The 21,631-nt window shown below is 40.0% G+C and overlaps 2 protein-coding genes across 2 annotated transcripts; both read right to left on the reverse strand.

Annotated features, from left to right (window-relative positions):
• Nucleotides 1–1,387: 1,387 nt before the first annotated feature.
• Nucleotides 1,388–2,062, reverse strand: LOC142464612 (olfactory receptor 6F1-like). Its single transcript, XM_075567982.1, has one exon. It carries the CDS (start codon nucleotides 2,060–2,062, stop codon nucleotides 1,388–1,390), a length of 675 nt encoding a protein of 224 aa, XP_075424097.1.
• A 10,404-nt stretch (nucleotides 2,063–12,466) lies between these two features.
• On the reverse strand, nucleotides 12,467–13,405 carry LOC142464613 (olfactory receptor 6F1-like). Its single transcript, XM_075567983.1, has one exon. The coding sequence runs from the start codon at nucleotides 13,403–13,405 to the stop codon at nucleotides 12,467–12,469; it is 939 nt and encodes a 312-aa protein (XP_075424098.1).
• Nucleotides 13,406–21,631: the final 8,226 nt, after the last annotated feature.

The raw sequence follows: 21,631 nt of genomic DNA on the forward strand, positions 1-21,631 counted from the left end.
TTATTGTGTGTAATAAATCAACTCTTTAATATTAGTCAGCCTTGCTTGTTCTATGTAGTGTTTGTCTTGTCTTGTTTGTCCTGCATGTTACAACATTGCGTTTTTGCACTATGATGTGTTTTCTTTGTCTCTTTTCTGCATGTATGGAGTAACACTCTGAGGAAAAGCAGGAAAGTCATACAAACAGATATCCACCATTAGAGACTTTAATACCATTGGACTTTAATATTCACCTTTGGACTGTATCAGCGCCGGTTTGTATTGTTTATTTTGTGTTTTGTTTCACTAACTGTGTCTTGGAGTTAGTACCACCTGGCAGCCTAGTTTAATTATTGTATTATTAATAATTTTTGATTCTGTGCAGGGTCACATATTATTTATCACATACACTGTATTGTTATTGCATTATCTTATAGCGCTATTTACACCAATCTTTTTCTTGTTCTTTCCTTTCTAACAAGATTCTTTAAGATATCTATGGTGTCTGTAAAAATCTATAACATCTTTGTCAACCAATATGAAACATTTTGGCTTTTTAAATAGAAATACAGTACGAGCAAAATTGTACTTTTTTTCTTTAATAAAATAATAGAACAGGCACAGGAGACGTTACACACTCACTACAGACGTTTTCTACAGTATCTTGTTTTTGTCAATTTCACTTCACCAGTTTATACTGTATATACTGTATAAAAAAAATACAACTTTTAACATTATTTTGCAGTCAAAAGCTTTCCTTAAATATCTGGAACTCTCTATATAAATCTTCAGTATCCTTTTTTGAAGCCATTGACCAGGACACATTTATACCACTGCACATCTTTAATATCCCTTCCTCAAACAGCAGCAACGTTTGTCTCTTGTTTCCCTACCCAATATTATGAGAAGAAGGATAGAGAACAGATCTTGAAGCATCATCCCTCCACTTGAGTTGAAGTTGATGTATCATCACCTTTGGATTACCCCAATTTTCATCATACTCAATAGGTCTTAAGCCACTTCTCAGTCTTTTTAACAGCTGTAGTCGTGGACAGTAATGCAGCTAAATTCTCTGTCCTTCTTTAGACCTGTATTCTCTGCTGCGGAGGTCATTGGAAACACATCAAGCAACTTGAGAAAACATCTACCCTTGCTTAACAAGGAAAATAAATAAGAGTATTTTTTTCATGGCCACTTTCACATCTTTGTTTCTCAGGGTGTATATAAACGGATTGATTAATGGAGTCCCGACACAATATAGAAGTGAAACCTCCTTTCTCAAATTTAAAGAAGGACATACATTGAGGAAAACATAGCTGAAAAGACCTGTAAAATAAAAGATCACCACCACGATGAGGTGGGAAGAGCAGGTAGCGAAATGTTTCTGCAAGTTCTTGGAGGTTGACATCTAACAGACTGTGCAAGTTATCCGGACGTAGGAGAGGATGGTTACACAGCAGGAGCTCAGTAACACAGCTGCCGCAAAGATGGAACTCACAAGTTCAGTGTTACCATTGTCATTACAGGACAATCTCAAGAGAGGAGCCAAATCACAGAAAAAATGATCAACTTTATTGGAACCACAGAAGATCAGCTTGCATGTCATTACTGTTGGGACAATAGGAGCCATAAACCCAGCAATCCATGAACCAGATGCCAATTTCAGACAGGCATTATTGTTCATGATGGCAGAATATCTTAGTGGTTGACAGATAGCCATATACCGATCAAATGCCATAGAGGCCAAGAAAAAATTCTCAGTGCAAGCCAGCGAAAGAAAGAAGTATAACTGAGTCATGCAAGCTGTAAATGATAGAGATGTAGTTTGCATTAGCAGCGCCTTCAGCATTGTGGGGAAAATTACTGTAACATAACATATTTCTAAGAAGGATAAATTGACCAGGAAAAAGTACATTGCTGTGTGAAGAGCCCTTTCTGCCTTGATGACAATAATTATCACAGCATTGTTGAAAATGGTGATAATGTAAATAACAGAGAACGCTGTTACAACTAAAATCCTCAGATTCTCGTGTAATTCAAAGCCTAAGATAAGGAATTCTGTCAAAGCGGTTTGATTCTCCATGATGATCTGACAGTCTTCTTCCTATTTTTTTTAACTCTAAATTGAGAAGTGAGAGAAACTAACACAGAGGGAAGACACAATAGGCCCAGACAGTGATCTCAGATTCTAAATCTACAGTATAGTATTCGTCCTATTTCTAGTTGAGTCTCTGAATTTCTTCATATGATTCTTGATTTGATTACTGATATAGTGAAAAGATGTAGTAGCTGGTTCAGTTCTAGAGAGCTGGAGATCTTTTGCCAGCTCTGATATAATTAGATCAACAAGACAGTTCTTCTTACATGAACCCTATGTACATCGTTTTTAAAACACTGCTGAACACCACTGTTTACAAGGAACACTCTAAAATGAGACCTATATGACAGATATGGAGACCGATATCATACATGCACAAATTCAAGGCAGTAATAAAACGGCATCTGTTTTCGTATTGCAACATTCAAATCTCACTTATATTCCTATTACTAAATTATGTTTTACTACGAGTGATGAGAGGTTGACTGGAGAAAATACAGCACAAGCATAGAAATGCTACTTGACTGCTGATTTCGGATTCATCAATAGTCATCTTTCTAAAGTTTTCTGAACAGTCAATGAAATCTGCTGAAACAGAAAATAAGCAAAAAAAAGAAATAGCTACAGTTGAAAATTGGTGCATACACATTAAAATACATGTACTAAGCATTAAGCAGAATTAGCATTACAGTGCCTAAGCATACTGTATATAGTATGCCACTCTTATGTCGTACTGTGGATAAATGGGCATCAACACTTAACTTTTAAGAAGATACGTATCCGTGGTTGCAGATGGGATTTATTCTATTAAGATGATGTTTCATTTGTATTGTGATCTATGTCATTAAGCTATACAGTGGTTCTTGGAGCTAAGAGACAAGCTTTCCAACACAATATTATATTCCAATGTACAGTATACTGTAAAAATGGTATGGTGGCACACATTCATATAAAATAACACTTTGCATTGCATTACAGGGCAATCCCCAGGGTAAATTGATATAAATGGAAATTGTTTTTATGTGGTAGTTTACTTATTACAGTTACATTTACAATGAAACACTGACTTTCTTCTTTTGATGCAAATACTAATATCTAAACCTTAAGCCCTACATATAGTTACAAAGTTACATAGTAAATTAGGTGTAAAAAGACTTACTGTACTTCCATCAAGTTCAACCTATGCTAAATTTAGACGAAAGACCACAGCAATCATGCACATTGCAGTATTCCCTTTGATTTCCTCAGATGTCACACTGATGGTGCATTTTTAATGTACTATATAGTGATATGTTTATTATTTGAGCTCACTTTTTTAGATTTAATTCCTACTGATCTCTTTTTTTTAATCCTGTGGAGAGAGGAGAGAGAGAGAGAGAGAGAGAGAGAGAGAAAGAGAGAGAGAGAGAGAGAGAGAGAGAGAGAGAGAGAGAGAGAGAGAGAGAGAGAGAGAGAGAGAGAGAGAGAGAGAGAGAGACAGAGACAGAGAGAGAGACAGAGAGAAAATATATGAATAAAACACACATACATGACATAGGGAGAGAGTAATATGCCACTGTATCAGAACAGCCATTTATTACTCCCAATGGTGTGTTGCAAATGGACATACACAACGCATCAGAGGGAGAAGTGGCCTTTGTTTTGAATCAGCCGTGAAGCAGCAGGGCTGAACTTGCTATTTCCCAAACTAGCACCCCAGCAGGAATAATAATGCCTACATATGTAAGTACAGTTTGCAGTAACCAGTTTTACTGAAAGAGGAATATCCTGTACTTTAAGTATCAGACAAGATACTATACAAAGATATTACTTATTTAACGATACGAGAGATAATAAGCTCACCAGATGGAAAGAGTAAGCCTATATACTGTACCATACAGTAGTTTTATATCCAATCTTCTTAAGCAAGAGAAGCTGTGTTTCACCCTTTATACATTGGAGAAGGTCTCTCTTGGGAAGAGCTAGATAAAAAAAATATCTGCAAGAGGAAAACAATAACACAAATGGGAATGATGCACTTTCTCAATAATAAAACAATACAACACAATACGCAGAGTATTCAATTATGATTAAGTGAAAATACTGTTGTTATGGCAAATTATGTTGTCTCTGCTTGTACAATAGAACAATACAGAATATATATATATATATATATATATATATATATATATATATATATATATATATAACAAAAAGCAGCAGCCAGCACTCCAAGCAACAAATGTAAAGTCAAGGTGCATGCTCCATAGAAATCAATATAGAAACCCTGTCTTCCCATAAGAGAAGGCACAAAAGCAGCAACACTCAGATAAAGCAAAAAGACATGTATTAGCAGTTACAAAACAGCACACTATAAACCCAAAGGGTTTATAGTGTGTTGTTTTGTAACTGCTAATACATGTCTTTTTGCTTTATCTGAGTGTTGCTGCTTTTGTGCCTTCTCTTATGGGAAGACAGGGTTTATATATATATATATATATATATATATATATATATATATATATATATATATATATATATATATATATATATATATGCATTAAATAAAATCATTTCTTGTTTGTTACAGCTTCAGTATATGTCATGTTTTGATGGTTATAAGTTAACAATTGGCTGGGAGTTATAGGTCAGATGTTAAAGTCTGGTGTGTTAAGTTCAAACTCTTGGTCATAAGGCAGAGTAAAGCTTTATTTATTTATTCATTTATCTATTTATCTATCGTCATTTACCTTAAGGCCAGTAAGGCTGAAGTTGGCGATGAGTTTTTTAAGTGAAACTTCTTTGATGGCACCTACTGTACCAAACAAAAATTTCTGTTGGAATAAATCGCCTACATGGTGACAGAAGTGACGTCACTGCTGGCAGAAGAGGCCGTCGGCGATGTCGGTGTTGGCAGCCAGGCACGCATGCGCAGAGGCCTCCCGTGCTTGGCGCGCATTTGTAGATGCCTCCCGCGCTTGGTGTGCATCCACAGAGGCTTCCCGCGCATAGAGCGCATTCACAGAGGCCTCCTGCTCTCCACACGCATGTTGTGCATGCGCACAGGCCTCACTCCCCCAGCGCACATGGCGCAAATGCGCACAGGCCTCCGACACTTGACACGCATGCGCAGATACCTCGTGCTCGGCGCACATGGCATACATGTGCACAGGCCTCATGCGCTTGGCACGCATGCGCAGAGGACCCCACAATAGCAGCATAGGGACACACAGAGAGAAAGAGACACACACACATACACACAGAGATACACACAGACAAACACACTGACAGACACACAAACATAGAGAGGCACACACTCATAGAGAGACACACACACATAGAGACACACACACACAGACACACATAGAGAGACCCATACACAAAAACATTGAGAATCACGCAGACACACACACACACATATAGACACACACCCACAGGCACACACAGACACACACACACAGAGACACACACACACAGAGACACACATAGACAGACAGACACACACACACAAGGAATTCACAGTTAGTATAAATATAGAAGTGCAAATAGCTAAAACAGGGGCGGTTTGCCAAGCACGCTCATTCTAAGTCATACTTTTTTGTGTTTTGTCACTGAAATTGTGTTTTGATTTTTCATTGAGAACAACACCATCACAAATACAATTTCTGTGACAAAACAGTGACAAAAGGCAAAGAAGTTTCACTTAAAATGCGCATGCTCGGCACACACTTTATTACACCATTTTCTATATAATTACAGGTTTGTCTCATTATTTATTTAAATTTAAGGTGCACATGTGTTCAGGGCAGGACCTACAAATCTAAACTGTTCTCTGTGGCTGGAGGTCCTAGCCAGAGTTTATATAATAAGCTTACGGTTAATGGTAAGTAGTTAGGATATTTCAAAGAAATTGTATAACAGAGACTTTTATAAAGATGTGTAGCCAAGATCCCTTAGGCTACTAATTCTCTGGCCCCTCTAGCACTTTAAGTCCCAGTAAAGAGTGGGCAGTGTTTGGGAGCAAATCCTGCATGGCCTGGTTGTAGTGTTATGTGTGTGTTACCTAATAAAGTTCAGGAGTAGCCAGGTATTACAAGGGGGGCCTATGATTGATAGGAGACTGCTTACAAGCCACTCTCCTTTGAAGGAGGGTTTTTTTCTCTTTGGGTTAGAGATAGTGTTTCTGGGAGTTTGTTTGGTGCTGCCCTCCCTGCTATGAGGATGCAGCAGTTAGCCTCTCCTGGGAAGGGAGTAGGCGGAGGCCTTGCCCTTTTAGGGGGCAAGTTATGATGAGGAGGGCTGCTAAGGGCCTCATTGCCTTATGGGAATGATGCCTGTAATATTGTACTGAACCAAATAATGCCCAGTTATATCATCTCGGAGGTGATGCATGATGAGAGAACAACATTAGAAGAGTGCCCCTGAGGTTCATCCTGGCTGCCCCAGGAACTTCATGGGCTGGAGGCGCTGCGCTGACTTAAGAACCATCCCTGATAGCCTGTCCTGATGTCTAACCCATACCATTGCGGAGATCACAGGCCTTCTGTTCCACCTCACAGGTATGCACCAGCACCAGAATACAATTGGTAGCGACATAATCTCACTTAGGGAGGGGGAAAGGTTGCTACAAATGGAGGCGCTGCTGAGATAGCATCAGGACAGGCTTTTACAGCAAGTGAGAACAGAAGGAATTCACCTATTATGCCAAGTCAGAGGGCCCATGGGTGTGTAGTGTCTATAAGGGAACCCTATGGGATCTTAAGGACCGGGCTCCCCGGCCAAAATGGAGCTTTCCCATGAACCCCTCCTATTCAAGTACATGCACATGTAGTATGTGTAAGAACTGTGTCATAACTAAGAAGAGGTGCAGGGATAGTGTCTTGAGGCTTCCCCGAGAAGACTATGGCCTGACCGTGCTATTATAACCAAGAAGAGGTGTGGGGGTAGTGCTTTGAGACTTCACCGAGGAGACTATGGCCCACCCGGTGCTATTATAACCAAGAAGAGGTGCGGGGGTAGTGTCTTGAGGCATCATTGAGAAGACTACGGCCCGACCATCCTATTCCATTTCCCTGGGTACATGCCTACAGGGAATGATGCCTGTAATATTGTAATGAACCAAATAAAGCCCAGTTATATCATCTCAGAGGTGATTCTAGATGAGAGAACAACCTAAGAAGAGTGCCCCTAGGTTCATTCTGGCTGCACCAGGATTCTCATGGGCTGAAGGCACTGCGCTGACTGAAGGGGAGTTAACCCCTTCACTACCATAGTGGTGGGAACGGCTATAGTAATGAAGGGGTTAACCAGTCCCGTTACCCCCCCGGAAGGCCTAAACATCCATCCTTGGGGCTACTACCCCCTTCACCCAATCCTTCTACCCCCAAGAAACAAAAATAAACACATTAACCCTACTAACCACCTCTTCTACTCCCAACAACCGTGCCAAACACATGCAGCACAGTAATGGGCAAAATGACTATTATCCAGATGTAACCATGTTTCCCCCAGAAAACAGGAAACTACTAGTGCTGCTCTTATACCTATTGGCTCCAGGAGCCTGAGCCTCTGCCACGAAGAGCCTGGGGTGTATACTTACTCTGGTGCAGCGCCTCCACCTATGAGGGATCCCTGGAGAGCAGAAGCAGCCCCTCACAGTACACAATAATTACACACACACTGTATAAAACTAACGGAACCTTTACAGTAAATGAATAGCATATGCAAAAGGAGGACTCTCCCTTATGGTTAAGAATATATATGTGCGCAGAGATATTACCCAAAACCGTGTCGCACACCGTGTCCAATATTGCATATCTCACACAGAGTTCCCAAGAGTCCCACAGTAATGTTTAATCCCTTGGTCACTAGTCCCACAGTGTCCCCAAAGAACCAACCCTTATAGACGTGATCAGTGCCTGGGTATATACCGGTATGTTGGTGCACTTGTTGACTTTTACCTGCCAGGCACGGCAGCACCTGGTCTGATGAGACTTCGCAAAGGATCCGCAGATACTCACTCCTACACCGACGTCGTCAGGGTGATTCCTCCCAGGTAGTGTCTCTTTAGTCTCTTTGGTGAGGCCTGGTCCCAGACCTCTCTTCAGGGAGTTCAGCGTCTGCTGTGTCCCTAGCTATATATACTACAGAGATCTGTTCCCTATAATAGGGCCTGTCCCTGTAGCAGCCCCAATCTAGATTGACTCAGGGCCTATCTTGGTCCTAGGGGGTATTTGCTGGCCTAGTGCAGAGGCTTTTTGCCTCTTTCTCTGCATGGACCCTCTGTCCCCTACCTCTGCCTGTGTTCGCACGCTTTTCCACTGCGCCTGCACAACATAGAATGGCTGCCGCTGCTCATCTGCGCATGTGCAAGCTTCCACAAAATGGTGGCTCCTTCCGCAACCACCAGAGCCCCCAGCGACGCGATTGCTGTCCCCGCACACACCGCATCTTGTCACCGCATGCCCCCTCCCACGGAGCTCCTGCGACACGTGCACGTGCCCCCGCACACCCCCAGCAACCGGCCGCAACTCTTCCAACCGCATGGAGGTAATTACTCACAAAGGGGGACCTGGCTACACCAATATGGATAATAGTGCATTTGCCCATTATAAAATCATACATTCGCCAGCCAGCATTAATAAAGTATATAAAACGTTCAATTACCCCTGCCATTATGAAGGGTGTCATTGTCAGCATACTGCAGGTCCATGTCCTCCGATGCCAGCAAGAACACAAGAAAAAATACAATCTAATGGACCCTAAACCCTTACTCAACTTAGTGGTTAATAACCGCTATAATAATTAAGGGGTTTACCCACACTCAACCTCTACCCACCCGGGAGGCCTAACCACCGACCCTGGGACCACGATACCCATCTTGTACCCATTGATTGGCACAGTGGTATCATACCTACAGTATATAATATAGGCATGGTAAGACACTATATCACTCAATGGCACAGTGGTATATCATACCTATATAATATACGCATGGTAAGCCACTATATCAATCAATGGTCAACCTAATACAGTAAAAATAGTGACTGGGTTTATTTATTTAATTGATTGGTTGGATAGATGTTTATTTATTTGTATTCTTATGTTTTGGAATAACATAATTGTAATTCTTTTGCTGTTTTAGTGATACTGTAGATTATTGTAATTGATGTGTAGTTGAAGCTTTTTAGTTCTTTTATTGTTGGGTGTTTAGGTGCTTGAGTATTTCTTTGATTATTGTAGACTTTTGGCCTTAATTATTTTTATTAGGTTGACCATTAAGTGATATAGTGGCTCATAATGCCCATATTATATGGGTATGATATAGCACTTGCTAATCAATGGGTACAGGTTGAGTATAGTGGGTCTGGGTGGGTGGTTAGGCCTCCCGGGGGATGGGGGTTAACCCTTTAATTACAATAGTGGTTATTAACTGCTATCGTGGTTAAGGGGTTAGGGGCCATTAGATTGTATTGTTTCTTGTATTCTTGCTGGAGGACATGGACCAGGAGTATGCTAACGAGGGCGCCCTTCATGATGGCAGGTGTAAGTTGAAAATTGTATTTACTTTATTAATGCAGGCTTGCTAATATTTGATTTTATAATGGGGGGTAGGTTTTTTGGGGGGTAGAGGAGGTGGATAGTAGGGTTGTTGTGTTTTATTGCGTGTAGCGCGGATGGGTGAAGTTTGCATTTGGCCCTTGGTGGGTGTGTATACCTACCAGGTGGGTAGCAGGAGGGGTTAACCCTTTCATTTCCTTAGCACTATTAATCACTAGGGTAATGAAGGGGTTAACTCCACTTGCAACACCCACCAAGGTCCAAATACCACCTTCACCCACCCCCACTACCCATAATAAACATGCAGTGGTAGCTAACCTCTTCATTGCCTTAGCGGTTAGCCGTTAGCGGCCTCCAGTGCTGACATTAATGGGTTTCAGCTCCGGAGACTCCCGGCATGAATCTGATGCAAATAAAAAGTATTTTTTTTTTTCTAAGTCCTCTCTCACCGCCTTATCGGCAGGTTCTCACCACCATCACGCCAACTTTTCCTGAGCTTTGATTAGCTAAGATAACCTATTCGAGGTTACTAGAATTGCACACATGTAAGAACCTGACGATAATTAGCTTATATCGGCTTGCCTGGCAATTTTTTTTTTTTGGAGAAAAAAAAATGCAGATAAAGGTTTTTATCGGTCACTTAGGCTTACTGAATAGCAGATTGCCTTTTTGGTTAAAAGGCCTCGATAAGTGGCTTATCGAAGCTTATGGCATAGGCCCCTAAGTCTTGTTGCTGATGAGAATCCTCACTTTGGGTGGTCTCATTCAGAAATGATGAACTGTCCACAGTGTTTTGCTTTGTATGCCACGGTTTAAAAAAAAACTCAGTCTGGCTACATCTGGAAATGAACATTTTAATATAGTGGTAAAGAATCCCCTATAAACATACAGAATTAAGATTATTATTCTGGTGTCGGACATATCCTGTTTTAAAACCCAATAATTATGTCATTCAATTCACATAAGTCCTTTCTGTGAGAAGTCAAACTTACGTAAGTAAGAGATCACTGAAACAAGTCACAGGATAAGAGAGAAATGAATTTAAAAAAAACTCCATAATCTAAAGTTATAACATTACAAACAGTTACTGTACGAACCAGCATTACAAAAGGTTTTACAAATAGTTATACAGTTCTTGTCCAACCTAAGTCCAACGACTACTAAAACATAAACAATAGAACAGATTATAGAACTGCCAATGTTAACTTTATCCTATTTGGGTTAATGATAGTCATTCTGTAAAAGATGTTTTAATCCAGTTTTTACATCCTGGATTTAGGGCCATAATTACTAAGCAGCTACCCTGCACTTTTTGGCATTGGAAAACACCATGCAGCCCATTCAAGTCTATATGTCTGTCAGGGCTGCAAGGTATCTTATGGCAGGTGACTGCTTAGTAAATATGGGCCTTTATTAAATAGTGCATAAGGTTTATGTGGTATCAAGGTGTGCTTCCCTTTATGGTGAAAGAAATGAGTGCATTATAGTACAGAATTTAGGATAAAGCTGATCCGGTGCTACCGCACAGAAAACTTAATAATAGTACATTATAGGCTAAAGCTGTAAAATTCCAGGCATTATTGAAATCCCTGCTCTCTGATTGGTTAAAATTCCGGGCATTATCCAATCAGTAATGCCCAGCATTTTTGCAGACTGCAATGTGTTTGTTTCCAGCCAATCAGCTTTTAGAACAGCTCTGAGACAGGGCAGGGGATTGGCCAGGAAGAAGCAGAAGGCAGTGACTCATCCCCCTCTCTCTGTGAACACAGCTGCCAGACTTAGTTGAATTGGGGAAGGAGAGAGAGAGTGTGTGGCTGCAAATTAAGTGGCTGTCTGCAGTTTGTTTGTGGCTGCAGTTTCTCTGTGTGTGTGTCAGCAGTAGCAGCAGCAGCAGTAGTGTTTATGGGTGTAGCAGTAGCAGTGTGTGTGTGTGTGTGTGTGGCAGTGTCAGCAGTAGCAGCAGTAGTGTTTATGGGTGTAGCAGTGTGTGTGTGTGTGTGTGTGTGTGTGTGTGTGTGTGTGTGTGTGTGTGTGTGTGTGTGTGTGTGTGTGTGTGTGTGTGTGTGTGTGTGTGTGTGTGTGTGTGTGTGTCATATCAGTGACATATCATTCAATGATTACTCATAAGGGGAAAAATAAATGCCTTCCTGACTCCAATAATTGGCAATTGGATTACTCCCTGGCTCAACATCCTTCCCATGTTTACTTATTTGGTATATCCCTGTATGCCTTTCCTTTCTAACAAGACTTCCAACCTTTTTTTTGGAAGATATCTATTGTGCCTGTAAAAATCTATAACGTCTTTGTAAACCAATATTACACATTTTGGCTTTTTAAATAGAAATACAAGCAAAATTGTACATTTTTTCTTTAATAAAAGAATAGAACAGGCACAGGAGACGTTACACACTCACTACAGCCGTTTGCTACAGTATCTTGTTTTTGTCAATTTCACTTAACCAGTTTATATATAATGTATAAAAATAAATATAACTTTTAGCATTATTTATCCTTTCTTGAAGCCACTGACAAGGACACATTTATACCACTGCACGTCTTTAATATCCCTTCCTAAAACAGCAGCAACGTGTGTCTTTTGTTTCCCTACCCAATATTATGAGAAGAAGGATAGACAACAGATCTTGAAGCATCATCCCTCCACTTGAATTGAAGTTGATGTATCATCACCTTTTGATTACCCCAATTTTCATCATACTCAATAGGTCTTTAGCCACTTCTCAGTCTTTTTAAGAGCTGTAGTCGTGGACAGTAATGCAGCTAAAGTCTTTGTCCTTCCTTAGACCTGTATTCTCTGCTGCGGAGGTCATTGGAAAGAATTTGAGAAAACATCTAGCCTTGCTTAACAAGGAAAATAACTAAGAGTATTTTTTTCATGGCCACTTTCACATCTTTGTTTCTCAGGGTGTATATAAACGGATTAATGAATGGAGTCCCCACACTATATAAAAGTGAAACCTCCTTTCTCAGATTTAAAGAAGGACACACATTGAGGAAAACATAGCTGAAAAGACCTGTAAAATAAAAGATCACCACCACAATGAGGTGGGAAGAGCAGGTAGTGAAATGTTTCTGCAAGTTCTTGGAGGTTGACATCTTACAGACAGTGCAAGTTATCCGGACGTAGGAGAGGATAGTTACACAGCAGGAGCTCAGTAACACAGCTGCAGCAAAGATGGAACTCACAAGTTCAGCGTTACCATTGTCATTACAGGACAATCTCAAGAGAGGAGCCAAATCACAGAAAAAATGATCAACTTTATTGGAACCACAGAAGATCAGCTTGCATGTCATTACTGTTGGCACAATAGGAGCCATAAACCCAGCAATCCATGAACCAGATGCCAATTTCAGACAGGCATTATTGTTCATGATGGCAGAATATCTTAGTGGTTGACAGATAGCCATATACCGATCAAATGCCATAGTGGCCAACAAGAAAGTCTCAATGCAAGCCAGCGAAAGAAAGAAGTATAACTGAGTCATGCAAGCTGTAAATGATAGAGATGTAGTTTGCATTAGCAGCACCTTCAGCATTGTGGGGAAAATTACTGTAACATAACATATTTCTAAGAAGGATAAATTGACCAGGAAAAAGTACATTGCTGTGTGAAGAGCCCTTTCTGCCTTGATGACAAATATTATCACAGCATTGTTGAAAATGGTGATAATGTAAATAACAGAGAACGCTGTTACAACCAAAATCCTCAGATTCTCGTGTAATTCAAAGCCTAAGATAAGGAATTCTGTCAAAGCGGTTTGATTCTCCATGATGATCTGACAGTCTTGTTCCTATTTTTTTTTAACTCTCAATTGAGAAGGAAGAGAAACTAACAAAGAGGGAAGACACAATAGGCCCAGGCCTGTCATCTCAGATTCAAATCTATAGTATTCCTCCCATTTCTAGTTGAGTCTCTGTATTTCTTCATATGATTCTTGATTTGCTTACTGATATTATGGAAAGATGTAGTAGCTGGTTCAGTCCAAGAGAGCTGGAGATCTTTGCAAGCTCTGATTCAATTAGACCAACAAGACAGTTCTTCTTACTGTACATGAACAGTATGTACAAAGTTTTCAAAACACTGCTGAGCTCCTCTGTTTACAGGAAACACATGAAAATGAGACCTATATGACATACATGGAGTACGATATCATACATGCACAACTTCAAGGCAGCAATAAAACTGCATCTGTTTTCGTATTGCATCATTCAACCCTCTCTCATTTTCCTATTACTAAATGACCCCTGCTACTAAAATAAGCAGAACAAAATGTTTTGCAGTTTCTTATGTCCTCTTTTTCCTGATTCTAACACTCAAAACTATACAGTATGTCACTCTGTTTTTCTATGAGCGATGAGTTTGACTGGAGAACATACAGTACAATACAAGCCCAGAAATGCTATCTGACTGCTGACGTAGGAGTCATCAAACGTCATCTTTCCAAAGTGTCTGAACAGTCAATGAAATCTGCTGAAACAGAAAATAAGCACACAAAAAAGAGCTAGTACAGTTGAAAATTGGTGCATACACATTAAAATACATTTATTAAGCACTAAGCAGAAATATTAGGATTGATGCAACGGCAAAAGTGACAGCTAACCCTAACCCTAATAAATATCTTAAGCGGCACTGAAATGTACTGCAGATAAATTACATAAAGTTATTTGAATAAAATGCTAAAATGACACAAATAGCATTACAGTACCTAAGCATACTGTATATAGTATGTCACACTTATGTCGAACCGTAGATAAATGGGCATCAAAACTTAATATTTAAGAAGATACGTATCCGTGGTTACAGATGCGATTTATTCTATTAAGTTGATGCTTGGACCATCAATTTCATTTTCATCCTTTACATTAATGTGTTATGTGATCTATGTCATTAAGCTATATACAGTATGGAGTAGTTCTTGGAGCTGTTAAGGGACAAGCTTCTCAACACAATATTATATTGCAATGTACAGTATAAACATGTTATGGTGGCACACATTCATATACTGTAGTATTCCCTTTAATTCCATCAGACATCACACTGATGGAGAATTGTTTATGTAATATATACAGTTGTGATATGTTTATAATCTGAGCTGACCTTTTCAGATAGTTACATTCCTACCGATCTCTTTTTTAATCATGTGCAAATCTGAGAGAGAGAGAGAGAGAGAGAGAGAGAGAGAGAGAGAGAGAGAGAGAGAGAGAGAGAGAGAGAGAGAGAGACAGAGAGAGAGAGAGAGAGAATAATACACACATACATGACATAGGGAGAGAGTCATATGCCACTGTATCAGAATAGCCATTTATTACTCCCAATGGCGTGTTGCAATTGGACATACACAATGCATCCGAGGGAGAAGTGGCCTTTGTTTTGAATCAGCCATGGAAGCAGCAGGGCTAAACTTGCTATTTCCCAAACTAGCACCCCAGCAGGAATAATAATGCCTAAATGTGTAAGTACAGTTTCCAGTAACCAGTTTTACTGAGAGAGGAATATCCTGTACTTTAAGTAACAGACAAGATACTATAGAAAGATGTTACTTATTTAAAGATATGAGAGATAATAAACTCACCAGATGGAAAAAGTAAGCCCTACAGTAGTTTTATTTCCAATCTTCTTAAGCAAGAGAAGCTGTGTTTCACCCTTTATACATTCAAGGAGGTGTCTCTTGGGAAGAGCTTGATAAAAATATATCTGCAAGAGGAAAAGAATAACACAAATGGGAATGATGCACTCTATCAATAATAAAACAATACAAAACAATAAGCAGGGTATTCAATTATGATTAAGTAAAAATACTGTCGTTATGGCAAATTAAAAAAAATGGCAACTTATTTAAAAAGAAAAAGGTCACATATGAAACTATACTATATAATGTTTGGCTTTGAGCCATTTGTTGCAGTTTTTTTTTCTTGCGTGCTTACCCTGGTTTTGTTGCAACAGATTTTGATACATTAGCACCAAATAGGGCAATTTCATGAAATTGTGCTGGTCTCATAATATCCAAATTAGAATTTAATGGGGATAATTTATTAAAGTCTCCCATTTGCAAATTGGTGCCATAAAAAGAAGCACTAATTTAATCTACAAACACCTTTACCATTAAAACTAATACAGTTTTTCTCTTTGGTAAATCTAGTGTATTTCCTTTGCATTAATTTTGCTTGAGATTTGCTGTTGGGAAACTTACTCCCAATAAATAACTTCCAATTACTTCAATTGAGATTAATTACATAGTTACTGTACATACAGTAGGCCATGACATGTATTGATTGTCACTGTGGCTACCTAGGCCCTTAAAGGGGGCATAGATAGCCACATTGGCAATCAATGTAGACCTTAAATAAATAAAAGTACTGCTTACTCCTGCTGGGATGAAGGCCATCCTCCACATCATTAGGGGCACCAACAGATGAATTCAATAGAGGGCCTATGCCCAACTATAAAACCAAGAAACAATCACTTCCTAATGACCAATAAAAACACATAAAACATGCAAAATAATCATGCTATTGGACAATAATATAGAGGGGAGGTAGTTTTGTTTGGGGGGTATTGGGAAGGGGGGTGGGTGAACTGGGTTATTGCCCCATGGAGGGTGGTTAGGCCTCCCAGGAGTATGTCAGGGTTACATAGTTACAAAGTAGATGAGGTTGAAAAAAGACATACGTCCATCTAGTTCGAGCAACTACCCCCTTCACCCAATCCATCTACCCCCAATAAAATTTAAAAAAACAACAACAACACATACAGTACAGTAATGGACAAAATTGCAATTATCCAGATATGGATAATAGCTCATTTGCCTGTTCAAAATAAAACATTATGCAGCCAGCATAAAGTAAATAAAACTTCTACTTACCCCTGCCAGGATGAATGCCGGCCAAATCACCGCCCTCCAAGTCCATGTCCTCCATGGGCTAAAAAGGTATAATAAAAAATACAAACTAATGGCCCTTAACCCCTTAATCACCTAACAGTTAGTAAACACTATAGTAATTAAGGGGATAAACCCCCCTTTGCTGCTATCCACACAGCCTCTACCCATTGATTGGCACAGTGGTATTTCATACCCATATAATATGGACAACAAAAGACTGAAAAGCCAAATGCTACATCCAATATGACAAAAATACACAGTAAAATTCCTATACTGTATATTCTCTTGAAAAAGGTAATTTAGTTAAACCCTTTGGTCAAAGTGTTAAAAGCCTGCAAGCCACATCAAGGCATGACCATTAGAAGGTCCTAACACTACCTGATTAAAATTCTCATTTACTTCTATATTTGGGGGGAGAATGATCACAGTGGATCTGTCCAAACCCACTAACATGAAAAAGACCTGAAAGACCTGATACCTAGGAAAGTGGGGAGGGGCAAGCTTAAACCCTGGGGGGCATGGGGGGCACTAGCCTACAAACATCTGAGATCAGCTGGAAAAAAGTTAATAAACACACAGAATCCCAGCAAACTCAAGAGACCCCAAAACCTAACACTATATATATATGTGTGTGTGTGTGTGTGTGTGTGTGTGTGTGTGTGTGTGTGTGTGTGTGTGTGTGTGTGTGTGTGTGTGTGTGTGTGTGTGAGTTTGTGTGTGTGTGTGTGTGTCAAAAGGAGTGCTACTGGGCCCTGGTAGGATCGAAACCTAAAACATCTGCCGTTGCAATCACTGAAAGGCTTGGTCATTTTGATCCCCAGTGATACCCAGGGTATGAAGTGGTGAAGCTTGAGTTTCCAAGAAAAAAACTGGAGTAGAAGGAACATTGATGGTGGTGGTTCTGATGTCCAAAGCAAGGAATAAACTGGGGCCATAATGTCATGAATACCAATATTTTAGGACAACTAGCAAAATGGTGCCAGACCATTGGGGATTACCAGACGATTATGGTCAGATATTGAACATCCATCTCTTGTGTTCGAGGGCATACCAGCGGATGGTACAGATGGTGCTCCATCCAGAAGCAGAGTGGTCTGTTAAGAGCAGAGCAGAAACTAGCCAGTGGGGGTTGGGAGTTAGCGCAGCTGGTGTCTGGTCAAACGAAGAAGGACATATGCAGGCTTTGACCCCCATATGCAAAGAGAAGAATGACCAAGCAAGGGCTGAGCAGGTGAGCCCACAGAAGAGGTGGCGGAATTGATGAACGCCATGCGAATGGATGGGAGAAGTAGCTAATACGAATAGCAGAGCGGAACACCGGGAAGAAGCACAATTGTAATCCCATAAAAAGCAAAACTCTAGGTGGGGAGGAAATCGTGGAGAAAGCCTTGTTCCAAAACCAGAAGGCCAGATTTCTGCTCTGGGAAAGAAGGACACTATGCCAGTCATTGCAGGAAAAGAGAAAATCTTCCTCAAGTGGTGAAGCAGTTAATCCGCTCTCGTCATGCCTCGGGAAACAAATTTGGGAACCAGTGATGGAGCATACTGGGCCTTGGGAGCAGAAAGGCTCTCTTAGGATGGCACCAGCAAGAGATCACTCTACCTCCAACTTATCCTTGGGACTACTGAGGCCATCAGCATGAATAATGGTGAAGATTGAGGGACAAGTATGCAATGTCCTCTTGGATAGTGGATCGGGGAGTGGCTCAGTGAGTAATGACACTGAATGCCACTGAGAGTTTGAAGCAGGGGAGCCTGGTTCAATTCCTGGTGTTGGCTCCTTGTGACCTTGGGCAAGTCACTTTATCTTCCTGTGCTCAGGCACCAAAAACATAGATTGTAAGCTTCACGGGGCAAGGACCTGTACCTGCAAAATGTCTCTGTAAAACGCTGCGTACAACTAGCATCCCTATACAAGAACATGCTATTATTATTATCACAAGTATCCATTATTTTAAAACCCTGGTAGGATCAAAACCTAAAACATCTGCCGTTGCAATCACATTTGGGCCTCAATGAAGCCAGCTACCCTTATATAGGATATGTAGTGGTGAAGCTTGTTTCCCAAGTAGAAAACTGGAGTAGAAGGACCATTGATGGTGGTGGCCCTAAAGTCCACAGCAAGGAATAAACTGGGGCCATAATTGTCATGAATGCCAATATTTTAGCAAAATGGTATACAGAAAATACATATGACACTCAACACTAATGTAGTGAATAACTAAAATAAATCTTTAAAAGTGTATTAATCGTGAAACATAAATATATTATGTGTTGTATATGTGAAGTGTTTAAAATATAGCAAATGTGATAAATGTGAAAAATCACTAGAAAGTTGTGAAAATGGATGAACCCCAGTGTAATAACAGATAGGTTCAGAAAAAAATTAGGAAAAGAAAATAATTTTGATACATATACTCCTCCACTCAGAACTCCTCCACAATCAGCATCCAAAAAACAGGGGGGTGGGGGTGTATAACCAATGGAGAAAGAGAAAAAAACAAAACAAAAAAACAACATACTGTAGAGCAGTATTGCAGAACCCAGTAGGTCTTTAGTTAATCAGTAACCTCCAATGGTTATACTCACGAATAGCAGGAAAGTAAAGGGCAAGCATGGATGGTGATAGGCTCAGTACAGTAGAACTCAAGAGAAAAAGAAGGGAGACCAAATATATATATATTTTTTCAAAGCAAGTATAAACCAACCTTACACTGATGATACCCATCAAGGTTGAAACATGTCTGTGAGAGTTTTGTACTTGCTTTGCTAGTCCCATGCTGTGCTTAAAAGCTGTGTGAACGGCAATGCATCTGCTTAAATGGGCTCCATGTGAATGTATATTCCAGGCAAAAGGTGACACATTGTGTGCTCATTTGCATGTCATTTCCCAGAATCCCTTGCAGCAGTGGAAGCACTGTATGCTAGGTGATAATGGTTGAAAGGCAGAATTGCAAACCTGTCTGAGACATGTGAATGTGCTCACAAGTTATATTCTTTATTGGTTATGTTAACGGTGGAGGTTTAATGTCTAATGGTATACACCATTGTGACAGCCAAGAACAGTGAAGAGACAACGTTTCAGGTCCCATATGGAAACCACCCGTTGAAAGGTTCATATGGTACCTGAAACTTTGTCTTTCCACTGTTCTAAGCTGTCACATTAAATAGAGAACTTCATTATGAACCTGTAAGAATTTGTATCTCTGTCTTAGAGGAGAACTGCATTTTAAAGACATGGTTTTTCTATGTTGTGTTGGCTGCACAAGCAGGATTCTCCTCGCCTGAAACTGTTTTGCTGCAATTTGGAATTATGCTATTCCACAAGACATCTTCCAGCACTGGAAAACAACTTACAGCCTACTCACTTGAATGGGTAATAAGCTGTCTTCTGGTGTCAGACAGTGTCTTTTGCATAGAACCGCTTAGTTAATATGTGGCTGTATGTCTTGTAATACATGATGTATAATTAAGGCTAAAATAGCTCGGAACAAGACTTTCCAAGAAGTTTTGCCATTTGTCATTTGAGAGTGGTAACAAATGTATTAATTAATATGTGAAAAAATATACAACTGTACAGTAAGTACAGACTCAAGTTTGTGCCATCAAAGGTAAAATGGTTTGCCATTGAATACATACATTATATTATTGAGTTGTTTATAATGATGCTAAATGCATGAAAAAAGTAATTAAATTAAATATTTGTGTTAAATAAATGTTACATTGTTCAGATAATAATGTGTTACTGAGCATTCTTGTCAATTCAGGGACACAATTAAAATGTTGAGAACAGGATACAGATTTACGTTTCTTTGATTATGTGGAATTAAAAGTGTTATGACAAATCAGGAATATTTCAGATCTGTTTACTTTAAAGGAGTTTGCATTTTCCTGAGCAAGAGAAGATGGTTTCACAGCATATTGAATAGAGAGTCCTATGTGTGCATATTGCATTATAGGATAATTTTGTGCAAGCATATTTTTACTTGTTAATATCCCATTTGTACTTCAAAATACACTTGCATCTAGGAAGTAATAATACAGTTCATTCACACTGTTTGCTAAAGATATAGTCTGTGTACTGTATATCCAGGTGCTTGTGGGATGTCCACACTTCTTTGACACTATACCTGAAGTTGAGAATTACAGTATTTTTCCATGAAATGTTTTGCATTTTTCTGCTACTGTATATCAATCAAAATTCTAAAATGTCTTGATAGACTGGCTTGTGTTTTTTTTTACAGTTGAACACTTACATCTGGAGGTAAGACAACATGCGTGTGTAACCGGTAATCTAGTTTAAAAATAATTTTTTGCAAGAACAACCGTACTGCAATTCATATAATTTATCCTTTTTCTCAATCGGTACTGTAATGCAAAGAATAGTCTGCTGGTTAACCTGTGTTTGTGTCTAGTTACTACAGTACTTTAATCAACATGGCGCATTAGGAGCCCACCTGTCCCTACCCCCAAATAATGACAGACACGTTGTGTTTGGGGGAAAAACAAGGCCACACCTTTATTTAAATTTTAACCTGAGTTTTATCAACTCTTCTTTACCACTTGCCAGGCTGACTGTAGTACAGAACCCCCACAGCATTGCCATGGCCCGTGACTTGTAGTCCCACTTGTAGTACAGAGTCCCAATGGCATTTACGTGGCTCATGACTAAAGAGCACCAGCGCCATCGCTGTGGCTTGTGACTACCACTGCTCACCATACCAGGTGTAGCATAATTATTCCAACCAGCCCCAACGAGGGCGCCATTATAAGAGGTATCCTTATACCTCTTAGGCTGCGATTAAAGTGGCTGCGTGCACGCACGCGATATCTTGCGCATGAATGCAAATGTGTGTTCCTAAATGAGGCCGCCATAGTGCTTGCGTGCGAGCGCTGCAGAGTGTTCACGAGGGCGATTTTTGAAAATTCATTTGTTTTCTTGCACGACGTCCGCGTTATAGCCGCTTCACGTGAGTGATTCAGCCAATGAGGGTGAACCAGCCTGGTGACGTACTAGCCAAGCCTCCACCATGCGTCTCCATCACCTCCAGATTGCCTCCAGCTTCAGTGCATGTTTCATGTGAGCGACAGGCCCACGTGATATCATTCCCCCCC

The sequence above is a fragment of the Ascaphus truei genome, chromosome 13 (genome assembly GCF_040206685.1).
Source record: "Ascaphus truei isolate aAscTru1 chromosome 13, aAscTru1.hap1, whole genome shotgun sequence".
Classification (NCBI taxonomy): Eukaryota; Metazoa; Chordata; class Amphibia; order Anura; family Ascaphidae; genus Ascaphus; species Ascaphus truei.

Bases quoted from the DNA above. Each gene is read 5' to 3' on its own strand.
- LOC142464613 (XM_075567983.1), bottom strand. From the start codon at position 13,405: ATGGAGAATCAAACCGCTTTGACAGAATTCCTTATCTTAGGCTTTGAA.
- LOC142464612 (XM_075567982.1), bottom strand. From the start codon at position 2,062: ATGGAGAATCAAACCGCTTTGACAGAATTCCTTATCTTAGGCTTTGAA.